The following is a 15,582-nucleotide window of genomic DNA, read 5'->3' as shown; positions in this document are numbered from 1 at the left end:
GTAGTTTTTGTTATTGAAATGTGAATGTGTATCTCTAATGAGAAAAAATAGTGTACCTGAAAAGATTTTCTTTTTAATCTTGGAAAATCAAATGACTTGATTAAGGTTAAATAATGGTCACATTAAAAAAAAAAAAAACACGAGGGGAGCTAATTATTTATTAAAACTATAAAATACAGCTTTTATTTTGAAAGAAAGCGAGTCAATTTAGTGTGTGTGCGTGCGTGTGCGCACACAACGACGCACCACTGTCTCTTCCACTACGCATGCATATTCATGTACTCTTTGAACCGCAAGTTCTGAAACAATGAAAACGTTGGTGGACGGAAATCTTTTTTCCAAGTCTGACAAGTCTTCTTCAGCTACAAAAGTATGACGACATCCGGCGCCCCCTGTTGGAGTTTTGTTTACTTGTTATGTGCATTTGTAGCCGCATTGCAGCCAAACCCATCTCTGAAAAAGTCCTTTAATTAATATTTGCTGTCATTTAAATTCAATACGTTACATATTTCACATTCAATGCCACAGACTATTTTTGCTTTGTGTAATTGTATGCAAATTATAGTATGGATTATGTTGTCATCTTGCTGCTGAATATTCTTGCTGACTTAACATTAGTTACGTGCGCAGCACCCACGCACACACACACATATCAGTCACAATATAACAAAGGCTCATTTATCAAAAATAATCAGGAGCTTTCGAAGCAGGCACATAGAAAAATAAGCAGCCATATTTCAATCACGGCCTGAACAATAAAAACTGTGCTTCATGCATCTTTCTGTCAGCTTAGCAACAATGTACATTTATACGAAAAAGACCACACACGTGCACAACAAACCCTGGGAGTACATCCTGCGTCTTTTCAGCCTCAGTTGTAAATGGTCATGTGGAGCCACTGGAACACAACACAATTAGTAGTTTTAAAAGCTTGAAATGTCAAACGTTAAAGAAATCTCAGGGGAGTGGACATACTTGTCTGTAGTTTAACGAAATGCAGCCCATTCCCACCATGTCGTAAGCGTGAAATTTATCTGTTGGAGAGACCCAAAAAAGAAAAGTGAGAAGTGCAAGACAGTTTTTAAGTATTTAATCAGCAGCTTTAACTAACTAATGGACATGTGAATGCACTATATAGACAAAAGTATTGGGATAGAATGACAGGAAGAAAACCTCTCCTGTGATGTCATCCGACCACTTAAAATCCGACGACGATCGATCAATTGATTGATGAAACACTGGCTCCCAATACTTGTATCCATATAGTGTCCCTTCTAGTTCCAGTGTTCTTACGGATCATGCTCTCCAGTTTCATGACGAGGTACAAGAAGCCAGGGTAGCTGATGGTCATGTCGGGTTCTGTGTACCTCAGGCCCACCAGCTGCATCACCAGGTCATCCACCACAATGCCTGCAGTCCACAGAATGTACGGAAAAGGCAGATTTAAAGGTTATTCACCACCAAAAAAAAGATATTATTCACGTTTCTGAACTAGTAACCCAAACTGGTCGGCATCATGCATGTTTTTAGGCCTGGCTTCTACTCCAAATTTTTATGTCGCACGATTAGTAAAACTTAATCTTGGGATGAAATTGTTTACAATGTCGCCATCTGCAGTTTAAATAAGAAACTGCAAGCCGTTATGATTAGCTGGTACCTGCAGCCTTCAGAGCAGGGGCCACTTCCTTGTACTCCAAACATCGTGTCTTGTTCTTGTCGTACACCAGAAAGATGTCCTGGCAAGAGGTGGAAGACTGTGTTTGACACCAAATCCTCCACAGTCTTTAAATCCAACGTTAACTTACAGTCCACATTCGAATCTTGTCCCAGAGCGCTTGGAACTCCAACCAAGTTAGCTGAGCGACCCCTTGACTCTGGAGGGATAACACAAGTGTCAAGGAATTTCTCAGATGAAATAATTACAAAATAAAGTGAAAATCCCTGCTACCAAAATCAGAGCCTAAATTCTCATCAAATAAAATGGTTTTATTAAGGATACATCCATGAGGACCACTAAGCTCTTGCAGTGTTCCAAGGCCAAGTTCTTCTCACTGCCTGCCAACACTAAACACAACAATTACAGGTTATATTAAACACAACATACTCTTTACACACAAGTTTACCTAAAACACGCACATGCACATTGAACACGGTTAGTAATGACCAGTACACATAATGTCATAAATTTTATAAACCACACCACCAAATGGATTAGAAAATCAAGCATACAATGTTGGGCTATCTCTGTGTTAAAGTGAGACTGACCTCCTCCCTGGATGGCCTCAATTAGCAAGCTGTGGAGGTGATGTGGTTTGCAAAATCCTTTCTGTATAAAAAAAAAAAGAAAGAAAATATTGATGAAATGTGGAAATATTTACAAACTCCTCAGTGACCTTGGAACCTTGTTGCAGTGCTTCTTGAAGAGCTGCATAATGGCTTTAGGCGAAGGAAGCGCTGCTTGATGGGGATAATGAGGCTGTTGGGAGAAAATAATAGAAAGTATTTTCATAATTCTATTAGGATTGATCGTTAATGCTAACATGGGCAAAGCCTTTACCGCTGTTATTGAAGTGAGGTCTGGTGTTGCTGGGCGATGAGTTGGGCTGGAAACACACAACACACTTATTCTGGATTTACTGAAGTATATTACTGTAAAGTGATTTAATGCAGGCTGCGCCGACTGAAAATTGGCTCTGAGAACTCAATTAAAATTAAATCAACTGAATCACTGAGTAAAATAAATAAAATAAGAGCATCACTTAGTGTGATTAGAAAATGTATTCAAATCAATAAATTAAACAACTGTGTGAATTAATTGATTTCATTGCAGTTGCTTTGGATTCTATCCATACGAAAGAGCAATGAATAGGAGGGTTCACTGTAAAATCTTTATGTACAAAGAAAAAGATGGCAAAGACGACTCACGTGGCGGCGTGGCCTTGCTCGGTAAGCACACGTAGCATGAAGGCTCCCTGCTGATTGGGCTCAGCGGTGGACGGGATGATAATATAGTGACCTGGCGGGAGGTGGCCGCGAAGAACTACCTCTCGCCGCGATGAGTAGTACCCGCTGCTGATTGCTGGCCGGAGTTTGTTCAGGTCCTCTGGTGAAAGGTGGGCGCCCTCGTGAGGTGCCTGGAAGGACCAAAACCAATGTCTAACATCATGGTAGCAATTTGTGACCGCCAATGTCAAGTATTAAGAAGATACAGTGCCTGAAAAGGGAAGAGAATCCGTGTGTGAGTCTGTCACCAGGAAAGCAGCATGCACATTGCTTTATCAAGAAGGTACAATGCCTGAACAGGGACTTGAACCCTGGACCCTCAGATTAAAAGTCTGATGCTCTACCAACTGAGCTACCCAGGCTCTGAAGATCTTTGTGAGTCAATGTCAGAGAATCCATGTGTGAGTCTGTGACCAGGAAAGAAGCGTGCACATTGCTTTATCAAGAAGGTATGACGCCTGAACAGGGACTTGAACCCTGGACCCTCAGATTAAAAGTCTGATGCTCTACCGACTGAGCTACCCAGGCTCTGGAATTCTACGGGAGGCAATGTCAGAGAATCCGTGTGTGAGTCTGTCACCAGGAAAATGGATGCACATTGCTTGATCATGAAGGTACAACGCCTGAACAGGGACTTGAACCCTGGACCCTCAGATTAAAAGTCTGATGCTCTACCGACTGAGCTACCCAGGCTCTGAAATTCTATGTGAGGCAATGTCAGAGAATCCGTGTGTGAGTCTGTCACCAGGAAAATGCATGCACATTGCTTGAGCAAGAAGGTACATCACCTGAACAGGGACTTGAACCCTGAACCCTCAGATTAAAAGTCTGATGCTCTACCGACTGAGCTACCCAGGCTCTGCAATACTATGTGAATCAATGGAAGAGAATCCGTGTGTGAGTCTATCACCAGGAAAGAAGCAGGCAACGTTGCTTTATCAAGAAGGTACCATGCCTGAACAGGGACTTGAACCCTGGACCCTCAGATTAAAAGTCTGATGCTCTACCAACTGAGCTACCCAGGCTCTGAAGATCTCTGTGAGTCAATGTCAGAGAATCCGTGTGTGAGTCTGTCACCAGGAAAGAAGCATGCACATTGCTTTATCAAGAACGTATGACGCCTGAACAGGGACTTCAACCCCGGACACTCAGATTAAAAGTCTGATGCTCTACCAACTGAGCTACCTAGGCTCTGCAAAGCAATGTGAGTCAATGGAAGAGAATCCGTGTGTGAGTCTGTCACCAGGAAAATGCATGGACATTGCTTGATCAAGAAGGTACAACGCCTGAACAGGGACTTGAACCCTGGACCCTCAGATTAAAAGTCTGATGCTCTACCAATTGAGCTACCCAGGCTCTGAAGTTCCATGTGAGGCAATGTCAGAGAATCCGTGTGTGAGTCTGTCACCAGGAAAATTCATGCACACTGCTTGATCAAGAAGGTACAACGCCTGAACAGGGACTTGAACCCTGGACCCTCGGATTAAAAGTCCGATGCTCTACCGACTGAGCTACCCAAGCTCTGAAGATCTATGTGAGTCAATGTCAGAGAATCCGTGTGTGAGTCTGTCACCAGGAAAATGCATGCACATTGCTTGAGCAAGAAGGTACAACGCCTGAACAGGGACTTGAACCCTGGACCCTCAGATTAAAAGTCTGATGCTCTACCGACTGAGCTACCCAGGCTCTGCAAGACAATGTGAGTCAATGGAAGAGAATCCGTGTGTGAGTCTGTCACCAGGAAAATGCATGTACAGTGCTTCATCAAGAAGGTACAACGCCTGAACAGGGACTTGAACCCTGGACCCTCAGATTAAAAGTCTGATGCTCTACTGACTGAGCTACCCAGGCTCTGAAATGCTATGTGAGGCAATGGAAGAGAATCCGTGTGTGAGTCTGTCACCAGGAAAACACATGCACATTGCTTGAGCAAGAAGGTACAACGCCTGAACAGGGACTTGAACCCTGGACCCTCAGATTAAAAGTCTGATGCTCTACCGACTGAGCTACCCAGGCTCTCAAGTTCTGTGTGATGCAATGTCAGAGAATCCGTGTGTGAGTCTGTCACAAGGAAAATGCATGTACATTGCTTGATCAAGAAGGTACAATGCCTGAACAGGGACTTGAACCCTGGACCCTCAGATTAAAAGTCTGATGCTCTACCGACTGAGCTACCCAGGCTCTGCAATGCAATGTGAGTCAATGGAAGAGAATCCGTGTGTGAGTCTGTCACCGGGAAAATGCATGCACATTGCTGGATCAAGAAGGTACAACGCCTGAACAGGGACTTGAACCCTGGACCCTCAGATTAAAAGTCTGATGCTCTACCGACTGAGCTACCCAGGCTCTTCAAAGCATTGTGAGTCAATGGAAGAGAATCCGTGTGTGAGTCTGTCACCAGGAAAACACATGCACATTGCTTGAGCAAGAAGGTACAACACCTGAACGGGGACTTGAACCCTGGACCCTCAGATTAAAAATCTGATGCTCTACCGACTGAGCTACCCAGGCTCTGCAAAGCATCGTGAGTCAATGGAAGAGAATCCGTGTGTGAGTCTGTCACAAGGAAAAAGCATGTACATTGCTTGATCAAGAAGGTACAATGCCTGAACAGGGACTTGAACCCTGGACCCTCAGATTAAAAGTCTGATGCTCTACCGACTGAGCTACCCAGGCTCTGCAAAGCAGTGTGAGTCAATGGAAGAGAATCCGTGTGTGAGTCTGTCACCGGGAAAATGCATGCACATTGCTGGATCAAGAAGGTACAACGCCTGAACAGGGCCTTGAAACATGGACCCTCAGATAAAAAGTCTGATGCTCTACCGACTGAGCTACCCAGGCTCTGAAATTCTACGTGAGGCAATGTCAGAGAATCCGTGTGTGAGTCTGTCACCAGGAAAATGCATGCACATTGCTTGATCAAGAAGGTACAACGCCTGAACAGGGACTTGAACCCTGGACCCTCAGATTAAAAGTCTGATGCTCTACCAACTGAGCTACCCAGGCTCTGAAGACCTTTGTGAGTCAATGTCAGAGAATCCATGTGTGAGTCTGTGACCAGGAAAGAAGCGTGCACATTGCTTTATCAAGAAGGTATGACGCCTGAACAGGGACTTGAACCCTGGACCCTCAGATTAAAAGTCTGATGCTCTACCGACTGAGCTACCCAGGCTCTGGAATTCTACGGGAGGCAATGTCAGAGAATCCGTGTGTGAGTCTGTCACCAGGAAAATACATGCACATTGCTTGATCAAGAAGGTACAACGCCTGAACAGGGACTTGAACCCTGGACCATCAGATTAAAAATCTGATGCTCTACCGACTGAGCTACCCAGGCTCTGCAAAACAGTGTGAGTCAATGGAAGAGAATCCGTGTGTGAGTCTGTCACCAGGAAAATGGATGCACATTGCTTGATCAAGAAGGTACAACGCCTGAACAGGGACTTGAACCCTGGACCCTCAGATTAAAAGTCTGATGCTCTACCGACTGAGCTACCCAGGCTCTGCAAAACAGTGTGAGTCAATGTCAGAGAATTCGTGTGTGAGTCTGTCACCAGGAAAATGCATGCACATTGCTTGATCAAGAAGGTACAACGCCTGAACAGGGCCTTGAACCCTGGACCCTCAGATTAAAAGTCTGATGCTCTACCGACTGAGCTACCCAGGCTCTGAAATTCTACGTGAGGCAATGTCAGAGAATCTGTGTGTTAGTCTGTCACCAGGAAAATACATGCACATTGCTTGATCAAGAAGGTACAACGCCTGAACAGGGACTTGAACCCTGGACCCTCAGATTAAAAGTCTGATGCTCTACCGACTGAGCTACGCAGGCTCTGCAAAACAGTGTGAGTCAATGGAAGAGAATCCGTGTGTGAGTCTGTCACCAGGAAAATGCATGCACATTGCTTGATCAAGAAGGTACAACACCTGAACAGGGACTTGAACCCTGGACCCTCAGATTAAAAGTCTGATGCTCTACCGACTGAGCTACCCAGGCTCTGAATTTCCATGTGAGGCAATGTCAGAGAATCCGTGTCTGAGTCTGTCACCAGGAAAATGGATGTACATTGCTTGATCAAGAAGGTACAACGCCTGAACAGGGACTTGAACCCTGGACCCTCAGATTAAAAGTCTGATGCTCTACCGACTGAGCTACCCAGGCTCTGAATTTCCATGTGAGGCAATGTCAGAGAATCCGTGTCTGAGTCTGTCACCAGGAAAATGGATATACATTGCTTGATCAAGAAGGTACAACGCCTGAACAGGGACTTGAACCCTGGACCCTCAGATTAAAAGTCTGATGCTCTACCGACTGAGCTACCCAGGCTCTGCAAAACAATGTGAGTCAATGGAAGAGAATCCGTGTGTGAGTCTATCACCAGGAAAATGCATGTACATTGCTTGATCAAGAAGGTACAACACCTGAACAGGGACTTGAACCCTGGACCCTCAGATTAAAAGTCTGATGCTCTACCGACTGAGCTACCCAGGCTCTGAATTTCTATGTGAGGCAATGTCAGAGAATCCGTGTGTGAGTCTGTCACCAGGAAAATGCATGCACATTGCTTGATCAAGAAGGTACAACGCCTGAACAGGGACTTGAACCCTGGACCCTCAGATTAAAAGTCTGATGCTCTACCGACTGAGCTACCCAGGCTCTGGAGCGTAATACGAGTCAGAATAAATGATATTTAATTGTATGAGGCAGTGATCTCAATGCACTACACCTGAACAGGGACTTCTCCCCAAGATCCTCAGATTAAATGTCTGATGCTCTACCGACTGAACTAGTCAGGCTCTAGTAGTTTCTGTAAATCAGTGTAAGTGAGAGAGAACGTGTGTGTGTGAGGAACTCAAAATGCACATTGCCTTATCAAGACAAATTAGCTGAAGATGCCCAGTTATATATATTTTTTTTTCTGAATTGAGTGTGAGTTTGTGAGTCTATACCGGGTATACGTGAAGAGCAATGGACAGGTCAATGCCTCTGCGTCGTTGATATTTCTGCATGAGGGCCAAAATAAAGGCGCAGCGCATGCTAGGTTCAGTGGATCCTTGTTTCCCGTTTGCAAGAACCAGGCCAAATTGTGGATTCTGCCAGAACCAACCTGAAAAACACGAAAGGGAATGTATTTAAATTGATTGAATTGATAAAGAAAAAACAACTGAAGCGCTACCTTGACATCCCACTAGATGGCACTGTTGGGAAAGTTATCTGTCTAAATTATTTGAGCCAACAAAAGTTACTTTAATTTGAAATCTTTTTTTGTGTTGTGTGGCGTATATTTGAAATTATTTTAACCAATATAAGTAAAACAAGAAATGACATTTAGGTCATGTCATACAAATTCTTCATAGCAAGAAGTGTCTTTGTCTTTGTGTGTATTTACCTCCTTTGGGAGAGCCCCCGGCAGAAACACGAGGCACCCAACTCCCATGGTGCATTGCGCACGACCACGGCTGCACGCGGTCATCGTTCTGCAGGTCAGCTAGGTGACACACTTCCATCGTCTCAAAGTTCTGCCGGAAATCAGACACCGACATCCTGCACAAGAACGCCCCATTTATCTTTGTTTGCTAACATCGTAGATTGATACCAGCATACACCTTATGTTTTTCTGCTGTGTGTCCTGAAATTCCACATTCCTTTCTTTCAATTCCTTCCTTTATTCCTAGTCTTTACATTATTTGCTTCTTCTTCCTCCCTTCATTTCTCAGCCTCTTACTCTTACATCACTTTTGATTTGATTCCTCCTTTGTATTTTATACAATTTCTTTCTCCTCTACCAATCCTTACTTCCTCCCCTTCCTTCCATCCATCCTTTTCTCTTTCTCTTCACTTCTGGGCTTCATAACCTGATATCATACCATGACAGTTAAGGATTTATAATAATAACATTATTTCATATATTTTAGCTCACCAGAACTCTCCATCCTCCCGCCGGATTCGGTGCAGTCGCTTTTGCTCCTCAGGGCTCACAGTGTTCCACTCGGGCCTGCAAAAGCAGTTTATGCAAGAAAAAAAATTACTTCCTCATAAATCAATCAAGCTGAAAATTCGTGATACATGTTTTTTTTTTCCATTGGTTCTCAGCTGTTTGTATTACATAGCACTGTAAATAGTAACAAAAGTTATTGTAATGATCCAAACCCATTTTGGTCACTCCATGGGCCCAGCCACTCCGTGTTGCCCCACGGGTTGAGGATACGCACCAGGTCCACGGGTCCATAAGTGGTCTGCACCTTGGTGTTTAAATGTACGATAAACAAATAGTTGTTCCAACTTTGGATACTACTTAATCATATAAAAACAATTCAATTCTTTTAAAAAAATAAACATGCATTATTTTTTCTCCTGTTTTGAGCAGCTAATGATTCTAATCTAAATTCCAGACATTTATAGATGATTGATATAAACAGGTATGAAAGTACAAGCATCATTTTACCTTCTCCACAGCAGTTAGCGAGTAAGCGTGTCTGAACATGATTCCCATATCATTCCTGTACTCCACAGGACCCTGCAGGAGAAACAAAACCGTACAAAGCATTCATTAAAAAAAAAAAAGAAGTCATGAGTCATGTTAAATAAAACAAGTGTTGGAGTAAAAGCGGTGAGATTAAAATTAGGATGTTGCTCAATAGGTTTAGGGCGTCATTACCTGTGTGTTGGCACAGTTGATGAGCGCTCCCTTGGCCAACAGCTCAGCCAGGAAGGTTGGAAGCTCTCTAGGAAGCAAGCCCACGCTAAGAACCTCGGCCACACCGCCCGTCATGTCAACCATGGCCTCATGAGGGAACCCCATGTCCAGGGCGCGGTATCCTCCTTTTAGCCTGGATTACAACACACAACACTGTAACTGTCAACTGTTATGTATAATCATTAATCATGAAAGGGTTCTTGCGCAACCTTTTTTTTTTTGTCAAATTATAAACCCTGAAATTCATCCAAAATGGCTGTCTCAAACCAAAGAACTCCACCTTTCAGTTAAAACTCATTATGTTGTACACTTCCACAAATGTTTAATCACGCAAATGGACAATGCTAGATTGCCAAATATTTGAAGACAGAGGTCCTCACTTGGCGTAGGCCTTCTCAAGCAGGGAGCTCCAGAACTCTCGTTTTTGCGGCGAGCTGAGATAGAGCAGATTGTTGCCGTACGTCGGCAGCAGGTCGTCGATTCGGACCTCCTCCCACTGGCCGTATTGCCAAAACTATGGAAGGCCAAGAGAGACATTATATCACTGATTTGGTCAATGAAACTTAAACATCTGGTCTAGAAGCACATTTAAAAAATATATAATTTAAATAAAGTTCCATTAGTTAATAATTGAGCTTTGTAAAAGATAGATTATTAGTTAATTAATTTAGTAATTAGAAAAAAAAATCTTAGAAAGTTTTTTTCTAGATTAAAACGTTTTTCCAGATTTTAAAAACAGATTTAGATCAATATTCTTTTTTTTTTTTTAAATCTGTTTACAATTTACAATTGTTGTTGCATTTATAATTTCATGTGCAGTGCACATTGAAACAGGTTATGCCTGTGGTTAGTGATCGCTCCCCCGGGCAACAAAATGTGTCCTCATGAAACCTGAGAATGTTCATGTGAGGTTTAGCTAACCAAATATTTCCAAAGTGAACACCAAGAACAACACTGATGTGTTTACCCTGAAGACGAAGCTGCCATTGTATCCGTCTTGAAAGGATTGTCCGGGAGGAACCACCTTGCGGAGCAGAGGTTGGTGCACAGCGAGAGAAGCGATGGCAGAAAGCAACCAGCAGTCACCTTAAGGAGGTGTGAGAAGTTGAAGAGGAACATCAAGAAGGTAAAAATCACATATGTGCAGTTCAGATACTGCAGACGTGGCTCAACAGACACTTTCACACCATTTTGAAAATGTAGCCCCCGAAGCCAGTTACAGTTAGCGACATGAACTTTGGAATGTATGGCTATTACGAGAAGAACCACCAAAAAGTCTCAAGGAGTCATGGCTGAAAAGACACATGAAGATGCATTTTTGGTTTCAAAGAGACATTTAGGGATATTTTCACCCTCAAAGACAAATTAACTTCACAAATTAGGTACAATTGCTTATTATGAGTAGACCCACAAAAAACTTCCACTCACTTAACTTCCCTTGGCGGACATCCAGGCGTGACGCCCCATCGACGATGAACTGAGGCGACACGCACAGATCCTAGCAAAGAGCAAAATATTTTTTTAAGTATTAAAAAACACACGTGCTGGCTTACAACTAAGTCCCACCTGTCCCAGGTGTGTGTGTTACGTTCTTGCTATACAAGTCTATCTGGTAGCATAGAGTACCATGAGCTACTTAAAGTTATTGCATTTTTTACTTAATTGCCCCACAGAGAGGAACAACGTTGTCCTGAATGTCATGTGATAGTCATAAATAATATGTAAATTTACACTCAAACACGCCAAGCCGAGCTGATAACTTGTTTTTTTTATTATATGTATTTTAAATAAATGCAACTGTTAATTACTATAGTAATACAGACACCGACGCGTGCGTAATAACGCGTTTGTGTGTTATGGTTGACCTTGGGCCGCTTCCACTCGACGCCGAACTTCATCTCGAGTTCTCCAAGAGGGAAATTGTAGTCGACGAAGAGCCCGTCGCGACCCACCGCCATCCTCTCTCCGTTGACGGGGTCGTTTGCCGGCTCGTCCGCCGCCATCAGCTCAGCTAACCAGCGGCGCGACTGAGAGCCCAGCAGCTCGTCGGAGCACGCCGAACTGGCGTCGTCGTCGTCCAGCATCGGAGGAGGCAGTGAGCCTTCGGACTCGGACGACAAAATTGGCGACTTCTCCATCTCCTCGTAGGGTATCGGGGACGAGAGGAGGAAAAAGTCCGTGCAGTTGCACTTGGGATTTATTTAGTGTGTCGTGCAAGAAACAACACGCCTTCAAAGCAGGTACGGCTTCACCTGAGCGTGGGCGGATGACGTCACGGGTTTTATTTATTTATTTTTCTTCTGACCCTATTCTCATATAGTTAGGATTTTAATCTCACTTGCCTGCAGTTTTTGTAGAATTCAGTATTATTTTACTCTCAGACCACGTAATTTAATCATGTAAAATGACAGCTTTGCTTGACTATCTTGTAATAGCAACATTTCACAATTTTGGCATTTAAATTGACTAAATTACAATGAAATAATGAAACGTGTCTCACATATAGTGTGAAAATGCTTTCGTAGTCCTTCATTGTCATTCTTCGTCATGTTCTTCATCTGGGTTAATAATTCACTTTTATATCAGACGGGATATTTTATATCAACTACCTAGGTGTGTTTGTGTGTATTTGTGACAAGATGACACGATTAAAATGACAATAGGACAAATAAGACTGGAGGATAATTTATTTTTATTTTGTGTAAAAGTGTGTAATTGCCAGGCTTTACTGTGTGGTGTGTGTCACTGTGAGGTGGCCATGATGCTCGACACGCCTGTGGAAAACATATAAAAATGATTAAAAAAAACAACAAAGAGCATAATTTGTGAACAAAAGAGCCTCATGTTGCACTGACTTTCAAAGTCAATCTTCTCCACAATGTTCTTGGGCTTGACGCTCTCCTCCTGGTTGAAAATGAAGATCTGTCCATCCTCCGTCTCGGTCCAGTTGTACTTGTTCATCCACACCTTCACCTGATTGTCTGCAGTGTGACAACCACGTGCATCAATACCAAAGTGCACTCTTACGTTAAAGTACCACTCACTGTAGTTCTACAACTTACCCAGAGGGGGGTCTCCCAGCATTTCGGCCAGTAGGCAGCGGTCTATCGTCTGATAGGTGATGCCCACCACATGGCAGATAACTGCACAACAAACATATCTCATTTGCACCCAAAGCATCACTTTTTCGACATAATCTGTGCTATATTTTGATGTCATTCACTGTAAATTTCATACAATAACATGAATATAAAATTTATTTTCTCCTTTTTCTTTTCTCATATAATATTAAGGCTTTATTGTTGTGCAATTATAACTTTTTTTTACATGCAATGTTGCACTTTGTTGTCATTAAGAATTTTATTCTGATATTTAAACAATGTTCTTGTGAAAACACAATTCTTCATGTCACTTTTTATAAAATAATTAATTTTGTTCAAACGTATTTGCACTTGATTACTGCGATCTAACTCACACTTGCGGACAGAGTCTTCAAAGCCTGTGATTCCATCGATGAGCTCCCGATTCACCTCCAGAGTTTTCTGTGAAGAACACAAAAGAGCTTTAATAAAAACAAACAAAAAAATCCAGCATGCGCCCGTGCATATGTGAGCTACCCAGAAGCTCTGGAAGTGACAGGTCTCCAGTAGGTTTCCCATGTCGAGGATCTGCCTGATCGGGCGCTCCTCTTTTTGCGTCACTGTAGTCAAGGAAATAGACCCCCCAACCCAAATTTTGCAGAAAAGCCTACTAGATTCTTATAACGACACAATAATGGGAATACAATTTTTTTTCAATTGCTATATTTGGTTATCGTTCCAAATAACAAGTTCATTATTTAATCAAAATTGTCAGTAGCACCGAGAGGATACGTGTGTCTGGTCGATCATGCACTTGCAGAGTGTGAAGTCCGTGTGAGGCAAGTTGGTAAGCGCCTTGAGCAGGATCTGGGAAGTCACGTTGGTCTGGAAATAGGCTGGGTTGAACTGATACCTGGCGGATACCACATCACATTAGTGTCAATGATACAAAGATGACATGTCGGGATTTCGGAACTCACAGCTTGAGAACGGCCAGGTTAGCCTCCAGGTCGTATGCGTTTTCCCGGGCTTGTGTCTCCACGTAACGCTCCAACGTGGCCAAGTTTTCTGGGTTGTACCTGATGTTTGGTGGGACAGTAAAACTAATTACACACCACTAATAACGTGAAAATGCCATAAGAGCTAATCATTTAATTAACACTATTTTTTTTTCCACGAATAATTTTAAAGTTAATAAAAAATATAACTTAGCCAATATACATTCATTTTGTACTGATTAACAAATATTATCGTGCAAAACTATTCTAAGTACGAGGGTGCTCATGAAAATGACACTAACATACTTCAAGCTAAAATTCACATCATGGAATCTTTTGGAAATTCTATTTATAATACAACTCACTCGTATTTTATGTAATCTTAAAGACGTTTATAGTCATATTCAAATGTATTTTGAATTCCATTCATGAACAGTAAGTAGGACAAAAAATAACTATGTATAATGTGTATGTAAATACAGGCAGTCCAACTTAAACAACATCGATTTCACGATAATGTCAATAACACCCTCATAAAGTGTAAGAAAACGTTTCTAGAACAGTAACATATATTTCAATTGTAACTTCAACGTGAGACATTTGTGTGATTTTAGAAACCAGCAAGTTGCAAAATGTAGCTAGCTTTCTCATTAGCATCCAAAAATGTAGCCCGAGCTAAACCTTCGTACCGATCGATTCCTCGCAGGAGTTTGGCAACGTTTGCCTTCATTTGCTCGAAAGTCGACGACATTTTTGTCCGAAAACTGTGCAAAGCAGAAGGGGTTGCGCACAAATGAAATCCCCTCACGTGGAGAGAAAATAGGCACCGGGGGAGTGAAAAGGGAGTCGGAAAGAAAAGAGTGACGGACAGGAAGCGACACGCGACCGGAACGGAAATAAACACAAAGCGTTTGACTAAATTAAAACGTTACGTATGTGCGTAACGTAAAATGTGATTAAAACGTAATCAACGTACACAAAGATATTGTCAAATTTTTCCAAATTTAGAAATTATTTCGGTCCCTTTTAATTTCTGTTGCGCTCTGCCTCATACTAATGTCCACTAGAGGGCAGCAAACACACAACGCTACGGCAACATTCTCTTAATAGCTTTTTTGGGGGTTTCTTGGTCAAGTGATCAAAAATGGGCAAATGACTTATAGACACATAAATGTCACGCGTAGCCCAAGTGAGTGCATTATTTTTTCTGTACCTTTAAATTCAATTTGTGCGACTACAAAAAAAAAAAAAAAAATTGGGGAGGTGGCTGCGACCACCAAAGAAATATATTTTTGGGTGGTTGCAACCACCGGAAAAAGAAAAATAAATAAATAAATAAATAAATAAATAAATAAATAAATAAATAAATATTTATTTATTTGTGTGTATATATATATATATATATATATATATATATATATATATATATATATATATATATATATATATATATATATATATATATATATATATATATATATATATATATATAATAAAAAAGTATATAAATAAATAAATAAATAAATAAATAAATAAATATTTATTTGTGTGTATATATATATATATATATATATATATATATATATAATAAAAAAGTATATATATAGTATAAGTATATAAGTATATATATATATGTAATATATAATAATAATAATAATAATAATAATAATAATAATAAAAATAATATATACTTTTTTTCTTTTTTTTGGGGGGTGGTTGCGGCGCCCCCTCCCCAACTGGTGCCTAGTGGTAGGGCCGCCCTTGGAATGTTTACGTCCGTATGTGTAATGTGGTTTCGTGTGA

General features: G+C 41.6%; 2 protein-coding genes and 26 non-coding genes across 28 annotated transcripts; all 28 read right to left on the bottom strand.

The window, feature by feature from the left end:
* Positions 1-452: 452 nt before the first annotated feature.
* Positions 453-11,950, bottom strand: zgc:85932 (uncharacterized protein LOC405875 homolog). The gene is made up of 20 exons (XM_049725562.2): positions 11,567-11,950; positions 11,130-11,199; positions 10,669-10,787; positions 10,082-10,215; positions 9,663-9,834; positions 9,450-9,521; positions 9,155-9,246; positions 8,925-8,999; positions 8,394-8,548; positions 7,954-8,111; positions 2,926-3,134; positions 2,558-2,603; positions 2,402-2,476; positions 2,266-2,326; positions 2,000-2,064; positions 1,806-1,874; positions 1,658-1,736; positions 1,294-1,410; positions 976-1,034; positions 453-898 (listed from the first exon to the last, which is right to left on the bottom strand). Exons 1-20 carry the CDS (start codon positions 11,837-11,839, stop codon positions 872-874), a joined length of 2,127 nt encoding a protein of 708 aa, XP_049581519.1. The 5' UTR covers positions 11,840-11,950; the 3' UTR covers positions 453-871.
* trnak-uuu (transfer RNA lysine (anticodon UUU)) lies at positions 3,293-3,365 on the bottom strand. The gene has a single exon. It is a non-coding gene; the product is annotated as a tRNA-Lys (tRNA).
* trnak-uuu (transfer RNA lysine (anticodon UUU)) lies at positions 3,459-3,531 on the bottom strand. Its single transcript has one exon. It is a non-coding gene; the product is annotated as a tRNA-Lys (tRNA).
* trnak-uuu (transfer RNA lysine (anticodon UUU)) lies at positions 3,624-3,696 on the bottom strand. The gene has a single exon. It is a non-coding gene; the product is annotated as a tRNA-Lys (tRNA).
* trnak-uuu (transfer RNA lysine (anticodon UUU)) lies at positions 3,789-3,861 on the bottom strand. The gene has a single exon. It is a non-coding gene; the product is annotated as a tRNA-Lys (tRNA).
* On the bottom strand, positions 3,956-4,028 carry trnak-uuu (transfer RNA lysine (anticodon UUU)). Its single transcript has one exon. It is a non-coding gene; the product is annotated as a tRNA-Lys (tRNA).
* On the bottom strand, positions 4,122-4,194 carry trnak-uuu (transfer RNA lysine (anticodon UUU)). The gene has a single exon. It is a non-coding gene; the product is annotated as a tRNA-Lys (tRNA).
* Positions 4,287-4,359, bottom strand: trnak-uuu (transfer RNA lysine (anticodon UUU)). Its single transcript has one exon. It is a non-coding gene; the product is annotated as a tRNA-Lys (tRNA).
* On the bottom strand, positions 4,452-4,524 carry trnak-uuu (transfer RNA lysine (anticodon UUU)). The gene has a single exon. It is a non-coding gene; the product is annotated as a tRNA-Lys (tRNA).
* trnak-uuu (transfer RNA lysine (anticodon UUU)) lies at positions 4,617-4,689 on the bottom strand. The gene has a single exon. It is a non-coding gene; the product is annotated as a tRNA-Lys (tRNA).
* On the bottom strand, positions 4,782-4,854 carry trnak-uuu (transfer RNA lysine (anticodon UUU)). Its single transcript has one exon. It is a non-coding gene; the product is annotated as a tRNA-Lys (tRNA).
* Positions 4,947-5,019, bottom strand: trnak-uuu (transfer RNA lysine (anticodon UUU)). The gene has a single exon. It is a non-coding gene; the product is annotated as a tRNA-Lys (tRNA).
* trnak-uuu (transfer RNA lysine (anticodon UUU)) lies at positions 5,112-5,184 on the bottom strand. The gene has a single exon. It is a non-coding gene; the product is annotated as a tRNA-Lys (tRNA).
* trnak-uuu (transfer RNA lysine (anticodon UUU)) lies at positions 5,277-5,349 on the bottom strand. Its single transcript has one exon. It is a non-coding gene; the product is annotated as a tRNA-Lys (tRNA).
* Positions 5,442-5,514, bottom strand: trnak-uuu (transfer RNA lysine (anticodon UUU)). Its single transcript has one exon. It is a non-coding gene; the product is annotated as a tRNA-Lys (tRNA).
* On the bottom strand, positions 5,607-5,679 carry trnak-uuu (transfer RNA lysine (anticodon UUU)). The gene has a single exon. It is a non-coding gene; the product is annotated as a tRNA-Lys (tRNA).
* Positions 5,937-6,009, bottom strand: trnak-uuu (transfer RNA lysine (anticodon UUU)). Its single transcript has one exon. It is a non-coding gene; the product is annotated as a tRNA-Lys (tRNA).
* On the bottom strand, positions 6,103-6,175 carry trnak-uuu (transfer RNA lysine (anticodon UUU)). Its single transcript has one exon. It is a non-coding gene; the product is annotated as a tRNA-Lys (tRNA).
* Positions 6,268-6,340, bottom strand: trnak-uuu (transfer RNA lysine (anticodon UUU)). The gene has a single exon. It is a non-coding gene; the product is annotated as a tRNA-Lys (tRNA).
* Positions 6,433-6,505, bottom strand: trnak-uuu (transfer RNA lysine (anticodon UUU)). Its single transcript has one exon. It is a non-coding gene; the product is annotated as a tRNA-Lys (tRNA).
* Positions 6,598-6,670, bottom strand: trnak-uuu (transfer RNA lysine (anticodon UUU)). Its single transcript has one exon. It is a non-coding gene; the product is annotated as a tRNA-Lys (tRNA).
* Positions 6,763-6,835, bottom strand: trnak-uuu (transfer RNA lysine (anticodon UUU)). The gene has a single exon. It is a non-coding gene; the product is annotated as a tRNA-Lys (tRNA).
* Positions 6,928-7,000, bottom strand: trnak-uuu (transfer RNA lysine (anticodon UUU)). The gene has a single exon. It is a non-coding gene; the product is annotated as a tRNA-Lys (tRNA).
* Positions 7,093-7,165, bottom strand: trnak-uuu (transfer RNA lysine (anticodon UUU)). Its single transcript has one exon. It is a non-coding gene; the product is annotated as a tRNA-Lys (tRNA).
* On the bottom strand, positions 7,258-7,330 carry trnak-uuu (transfer RNA lysine (anticodon UUU)). Its single transcript has one exon. It is a non-coding gene; the product is annotated as a tRNA-Lys (tRNA).
* On the bottom strand, positions 7,423-7,495 carry trnak-uuu (transfer RNA lysine (anticodon UUU)). Its single transcript has one exon. It is a non-coding gene; the product is annotated as a tRNA-Lys (tRNA).
* Positions 7,588-7,660, bottom strand: trnak-uuu (transfer RNA lysine (anticodon UUU)). Its single transcript has one exon. It is a non-coding gene; the product is annotated as a tRNA-Lys (tRNA).
* Positions 11,951-12,370: 420 nt separating the features above from the next.
* eif3k (eukaryotic translation initiation factor 3, subunit K) lies at positions 12,371-14,654 on the bottom strand. Its single transcript, XM_049725563.2, has 8 exons — positions 14,469-14,654; positions 13,762-13,860; positions 13,574-13,694; positions 13,319-13,396; positions 13,177-13,243; positions 12,764-12,844; positions 12,557-12,682; positions 12,371-12,475 (listed from the first exon to the last, which is right to left on the bottom strand). Exons 1-8 carry the CDS (start codon positions 14,528-14,530, stop codon positions 12,444-12,446), a joined length of 666 nt encoding a protein of 221 aa, XP_049581520.1. The 5' UTR covers positions 14,531-14,654; the 3' UTR covers positions 12,371-12,443.
* Between the last annotated feature and the right edge of the window lie 928 nt (positions 14,655-15,582).

This window comes from Syngnathus scovelli, chromosome 7, assembly GCF_024217435.2.
Source record: "Syngnathus scovelli strain Florida chromosome 7, RoL_Ssco_1.2, whole genome shotgun sequence".
In the NCBI taxonomy this organism is placed as follows: Eukaryota; Metazoa; Chordata; class Actinopteri; order Syngnathiformes; family Syngnathidae; genus Syngnathus; species Syngnathus scovelli.
Note: the sequence above shows the minus strand (reverse complement) of the source record. Positions and strands in the feature narration are given on the sequence as shown.

What these genes read in the sequence shown, in the direction of transcription:
- eif3k (XM_049725563.2), bottom strand. Translation starts at nt 14,530, where the DNA reads ATGTCGTCGACTTTCGAGCAAATGAAGGCAAACGTTGCCAAACTCCTG. An exon ending in AACCTGGCCGTTCTCAAGCT is followed by an intron (nt 13,695 to 13,761) that starts GTGAGTTCCGAA and finishes GGTATCCGCCAG; the next exon opens with GTATCAGTTCAACCCAGCCT. An exon ending in TGAAGACTCTGTCCGCAAGT is followed by an intron (nt 12,845 to 13,176) that starts GTGAGTTAGATC and finishes TTTGTTGTGCAG; the next exon opens with TTATCTGCCATGTGGTGGGC.
- zgc:85932 (XM_049725562.2), bottom strand. Translation starts at nt 11,839, where the DNA reads ATGGAGAAGTCGCCAATTTTGTCGTCCGAGTCCGAAGGCTCACTGCCT. An exon ending in CCATGGAGTGACCAAAATGG is followed by an intron (nt 9,000 to 9,154) that starts GTTTGGATCATT and finishes CTGCTTTTGCAG; the next exon opens with GCCCGAGTGGAACACTGTGA. An exon ending in GAGCAAGGCCACGCCGCCAC is followed by an intron (nt 2,604 to 2,925) that starts GTGAGTCGTCTT and finishes GTGTGTTTCCAG; the next exon opens with CCCAACTCATCGCCCAGCAA.